Source organism: Pongo abelii, chromosome X (assembly GCF_028885655.2).
Source record: "Pongo abelii isolate AG06213 chromosome X, NHGRI_mPonAbe1-v2.0_pri, whole genome shotgun sequence".
NCBI lineage: Eukaryota > Metazoa > Chordata > Mammalia > Primates > Hominidae > Pongo > Pongo abelii.
Window position 1 is genome coordinate 161,240,030 of NC_072008.2, and position 6,000 is coordinate 161,246,029.

At 43.5% G+C, this 6,000-nt stretch overlaps 1 protein-coding gene across 1 annotated transcript in view; it reads right to left on the bottom strand.

The window, feature by feature from the left end:
• GAB3 (GRB2 associated binding protein 3) overlaps positions 1 to 5,763 on the bottom strand; it is a 75,696-nt gene extending 69,933 nt beyond the window's left edge. The window contains exon 1 of the mRNA XM_002832319.6: positions 5,633 to 5,763. Coding sequence (XP_002832365.1) covers positions 5,633 to 5,704 — 72 coding nt within the window. The 5' untranslated portion in view covers positions 5,705 to 5,763. The remainder of the gene's footprint in view (positions 1 to 5,632) is intronic.
• Positions 5,764 to 6,000: the final 237 nt, after the last annotated feature.

The window sequence follows — 6,000 nt, forward strand, 5'->3', positions numbered from 1 at the left end:
GTAACAATGCGAGACTCAGTCTCAGAAAAAAAAAAAAGGAAGCTGGTAGCATTAAATGCTTATATTAGAAAATAAGAAAGGTCTCAAATCAGTAATTTAAGTTTCCTCCCTAAGGAACTAGATAAAGAAGTGATTAAATTAAACCCAATGCAATCAAAAGGAGGAAAATAATAAAGATAAGAGGATAAATTAATGAAATTGAAAGCAGGGAGAAAGTAGAGAAAATAAATGAAACCAAAGGATGGTTCCTAAAAACTAATGTAATAAATGAAAATTGAGGCATCACTACAAATCACACAGGCATTTAAAGGATAATAAGGGAACATAATGAACAACTTTCTGCCAATAAATTCAAGAACTTAGACAAAATAGAGAAAAGCCTTGAAAGACACTAACGACACTCATTCAGGAAGATATGGATAACCCAAATAGCCCTATATCTATTAAAGAAATAAAATTTGGCTGGCTCACACCTGTAATCCTAGCACTTTGGGAGGCCGAGGCGGGTGGATCACCTGAGGTCAGGAATTCAAGACCAGCCTGGCCAACATAGCAAAACCCTGTCTCTACTAAAAATACAAAAATTAGCCAGGCATGGTGGTGGGCACCTGTAATCCCAGCTACCTGGGAGGCTGAAGCTAGAGAATCTCTTGAACCCAGGGGGTGGAGGTTGCAGCGAGCCAAGATCGTGCCACTGCACTTCAGCCTGGGTGACAAGAGTGAAACTCCATCTCAAAAAAAAAAAAAAGAAAGAAAGAAAGAAAGAAAATTTGTAGTTGATAGCCTTCCCAAAAAGAAAAGTATAGGCCCAGATGTTTTCAATGGTGAGTTCTACCAATCATTTAAGGAAGAAGGAATACCAATTCTACACAACATCTTTCAGAAAATACAAGAGGAGGGAGAACTTCTGATTTCATTTTATGATGCCAGCATTATGCTAATATCAAAACCAAAGATAGTATAAAAAAGGAAAACTGCAGACCAATATCCCTCATGGACAGAGACACAAATATCTTCAGCCAAACTCTCAGCAAAGCAAAACCAGAAATATATGAAAAGAATAATATGTTACAACCAACTGAAGTTTATCCCAGAAGTTTGAGGTTGGTTCAACATTCAAAATCAAGCAGCGTAATTCACCATAGTAACAGACTAAAAAATAAAAAACATATCATCATTTTTATAGATGCAGGAAACACAACAAAATCCAACTCATGAGAAGAAGCCTCAGCAAACTAGCAAGATGGGGGAACTTCCTCAATTTGGTAAAAGGTGCCTACAAAAAGCCTACAGCTAACATACTTAAAAGGTGAAAAATGGAATGCTTTCCCTCTAAAATCAAGAAAAAGTCAAGGATGTCTGCTCTTGTCATTTCTATGCAACATTTATAGTATTGCAGGTTGCAACTACAGACAAGGCTATTAGAACTAATAAGTGAGTTTAGCAAGGCTATGGGATATGAGGTCAGTGAAATCAATTGACAAACCAATTCTAAAATTGTTATAGAAAAACAAAGGACCTAAAATAGCCAAAACAACTCTGAGAAAGAAAAAGTTTGAGGGCTAAAATAACCTGATTTCAAGAATTATTGTAAAGCTACAGTCATTAGTCATTAAACAGCATGTTGTTGGCATAGAACAAATAGATCAATGGAACAGACTAGAGAATCCAGAAATAGATCTACATGGATATGGTAAATGGATTTTTTTTTTTAGATAGTTTTGCTCTTGTCGCCCAGGCTAGAGTGCAATGGTGTGATCTCAGCTCACTGCAACCTCCACCTCCGGGGTTCAAGCAATTCTCCTGCCTCAGCCTCCCAAGTAGCTGGGATTACAGGCGCTCACCACCATGCCTGGCTAATTTTTTTTGTATTTTTAGTAGAGACAGAGTTTCACCATGTTGGCCAGGCTGGTCTTGAACTCCTGACCTCAGGTGATCCTCCAGCCTCAGCCACCCAAAGTGCTGGGATTATAGGCGTGAGCCACTGTGCCCTTCAGGTAAATTGATTTTTGATGATGTTTCAAAAGTAAATCAATGGAATAAAGGCAGTCTACTCAATAAATAGTACTGGAACAAATGAAATCGGTATGCAAGAAAAGAAACCATGATACAAACCTCACAGCTTTTATAAAATTTACTCAAAATGGATCATAGATCTAAATATAAAATGTAAAAATATAAAACTTTCAGAGGCCAGGTGCATTGGCTCATGCCTGTAATCCCAGCACTTTAGAAGGCCAAGGTGGAAGGATCACTTGAGGCCAAGAGTTGGAGACCAGCCTGTGGGCAACATGGAGAAATCCTGTCCTCTCTACAAAAAATACAACAATTAGCAGTGCATGGTGGGGAGCAGCTATAGTGCCAGCTACTCAGGAAACTGAGGTGGGAGGATCACTTGAGCCCAAGAGATCAAGGCTGGGTGACAAAGGATCTTAGGCTAGATGAAGAGTTGTTAGATTTGACATTAAATCCATGATTCATAAAAGAAAAATTGTACTGGGGATTTCATTAAAATTTTTAAATTTTAGTTCTTCAAAAGAGAATGAAAAGACAAAAACTATGGGCTGCTAGAAAATATTTGCAAATTAAATATGCAACAAAGAACCTATATCCAGAGAACCTATATCCAGGGACAAAATCAGTGCCTGGCTCTTGTTGGCATTGTTTTGAAAAATTAATGAGTTAATACAAGTTCTTAGTGTAGTGCCTGGCACATATAAACATTCAATAAAAGTGAACTATTATAGCTTTATTATCACTGTTATTATAGGATTCTTTAAAATTGATAAAAATAGATGCAAGCCAAATGTTCACCAATAAAAAAATTGTTATATTATATGTATTACAAGGAATATTTGACAATGCTTTAAAGAATGAAGTAAATCTATATGTACTAACCTGGAAAGATGTCCAGAACTTTTGTGAACAAAGCAAATTGCAGGACAGTTAGTATAATATGATCCCAGTTGTGCAAAAAGAAAATTATATATTTTCTGAAAAATTGTGTAGAATGGTACTCACTAAACTGCTCACAGTTGTTATCCCTGGGTTGGGGAGTGGAATAAGGAGGAGAGCAAAGGGAAGGTAGGGGGGTAGGGGAAATTTAAAGGGGGTCTTCACTTTTCATTCTATTTATTAACATAAGAATATATTTCTTGTGAAACAAAAAATACAAATGAAAATAACTATCTTTTAAAAGACCAATGATAAAAAAATAACTTTCTGATTGTCTTAACTGATGGATTCAAGTGGATGAAGTACAAGCCTACTTTGGACTGAAAGGTTTACCTAAAAACTGCCTGAGCTTCCATCTGTAATAGCAAACATTGATGGAGTGTTGCTTGCTGGCCTGGCAGCACGAATAACTGAGTTATTGTCCTGGTTGTGCCAATAACTAGTTTTGCTATGTTATTATTATAAATGTTAAACTGTAAACTGGAATCAAGTCTTTTTTTTCTGTCTTCCCAGCCTGTAACACAGGGCCTAGTTCGGAGTTAGCGCTCCGTTAACCGGAGGGAGTGACAGGAATTGAATTTAAGCAGCTGTAACAGCCCTGTCCAGGCCCCGTCGAAGTGACACATGATCACCATCTAGTGGTGAAAAGGATTCGTGCAGAATTTAGCTATGAGAGGAAAAATAATTCTTTCTGTGGTGTGTTCCAGGGACAGATGCCTGTCAGCAAAAAAAGCATTGACTGTCTATGATCTTTCTTAGAGAGAGTTCCCAAACATCAAAGTTTATGTCTTGGAGTGTTGGTAAGATGACACCTAGGTACTCTTGTGTCTTAAGTCTAGTCACTGCCCCATCATCACACGCCCCACATATCTCTAAGCTGCGCAGTGTCCACTCTTGCCACATCCCCTAAAGGAATGAACCACGTGTGATAATAGGCACACACACTCATGCCTTCCCAAAGTTGATGAAATACTAATAAACTTCCCTAAGCCAGTCTGCTTAAGATACAAAAAAAGACTGGGAAATAAAATATTCTATAATCTTTGCCCTCTAGGGGCATCTTTCTGTATCATCTACTGAAACTGTATAGTGAACCTTTAAAATATCTGTCATTCCAAAGGACAACAAGGAAACCCATCCTGAGTCAACATTGCAAGCACTATTGTGTGACAAAAGCCTCACCTGCTCATGCAGGTGATGGGAGCAGGTTTTCTTCTCTTGCCTCCTTTGAGTAGCTTCACAGTTAAGGAAGCAGCTGGATAATGCAGAGGCCAAGAGATATTGGACCCTGTGCTTATGGACTCCTGGACTCAAAAGCAAATGATGTAGGGACACACTGGCACTTAGAGAAATCTCAGTATTTATGCACTCCTGATATTCACGTGCTAAATAGAACAACCTTCCTCTAAAGTTCTGTTCTGCAGAACAAACAACAAAAATCTTTTCAAAGACCCTTAAGAGAGAAACAAACACTGTCTAGCCCGAGGTGAATGGGGAAAGAGGGCTTGAGCAACTCTATGTTCAGGAAAATCTCCTGCCACACATCCTGGAAGTATTCATACATTATTAAAGTCTTTTTATAATCCCACCTCTTGAACTTCCACACAATATGTGCCTCATCTACGTGGGAACAAAAACAGTTGTGAAATTTGTCCAGAAGAGGACAGCAGTTTGAGAGCATTGTATAGACAAAAGCACAAGGCTGAACCACATTTGGGGTGGGCTGCTTTGGATGAGCGCAGACATCCTACCACCGTGCGGTGAAGTTGCAGAGAAATTAGGGATTAAGAACAAGATGAATCCATCCAGCTACTGCCAGCCTAAAAAAAAGCAAGAAGTCCTAATATCTATTTATATGCAACTCCCTGGGGACTGAAGTGGTTCTTCCTAATGGCTGAAAAACACTGAATAGCAATCAGGTCTTTAAGCAGAATGTTTTTAAGACCTTATCGTGAGGACGCTGATGGAGATAATGAACGTTTGAGGTGTCGATAGTACATCTTAAAACAGTAATGGAATATGTAGGAAGATACGCTCTTCCAAGTATTCCTAATTTCATACTAGTAAAAGTCAATTGTCCAGCTGGCACTATAAAAGCGCGGTGTCAGCATTAAAAAGAAGCCGAAACGAGTTACACGATGAGAAACGAGTTACACTGTGTAGGGTTCCAGACAGCAGTGTCCGATGACAGCTACAAGAGCAGCACTCCTCACTCCTTACGGTCCACGGGGAATGCAGGCAATTCCCCTCTGGCTGTCAGTCTCCCTATCCCCTGCCGCGTCTCCTTCGCGGGGCAATGGGTCTCAGAGCCACCCCCAGCCAAAGAAAGGGGCACGCTTTCGAGATGTCTCCCTGGCCGCTCCTGCACGGAGACTGGCGCCTGAGGTTTCAGCCCCAACCCGCCTCCCTCCGCTAGAGTCAGCGGCAGTCTGGAGTCCCTGAGCCCCGCGGGCAGGCGCCACCTGGTCTCCGGCCCGCTGCCTAGCACAGCGGCGAAGCTGGCTCGACGTGCGATTTCGCTTTCCGTCCATCGGCCTCTCCCGCAGTCCCGGGCGCTGGGAGCGGCTGCGCCTGGCGCGCCCAGAGCCCAGCGGCTCCCCGCGGCCACCGCGCGGCCGCCCCGCGGGCCGGTGCCCCGGGACGCGAGGGCCGGGCGGGTGGCGGCGCCCCTACTCACGTAGCGCTGTAGCTTCCTCTCGGGGGGCGACTTAACGAGCCAGCCGGTGCACACTGCGTCGCCCGCACTCATCGTGGCCGCCGCCGCCGCTTCCTCCAGCTGGGCCAGCCGCCCGCGGCAGAAGGAAGTCGGGCCAAGGATGCCGGCGGGGCGGGCCCAGCGCCCGCCCGCCCAGCGCCGCCCCGAGCGGCCGCTACGACCCCCGCCTCCGGCCGCTGCGGCCCCCGGGGAGGGAACCGACGCCGCCCGCAACCCAAGACGGCGGGAAAAGCAAGCAGCGAAGCCTGGGAAGCCCCTTCGAGCAACTGCAGCGCCGCCAGCGGCTGTGCCCGGGGGAGCCTACGCAGCAGGGCGCCTGCCACTCTCAC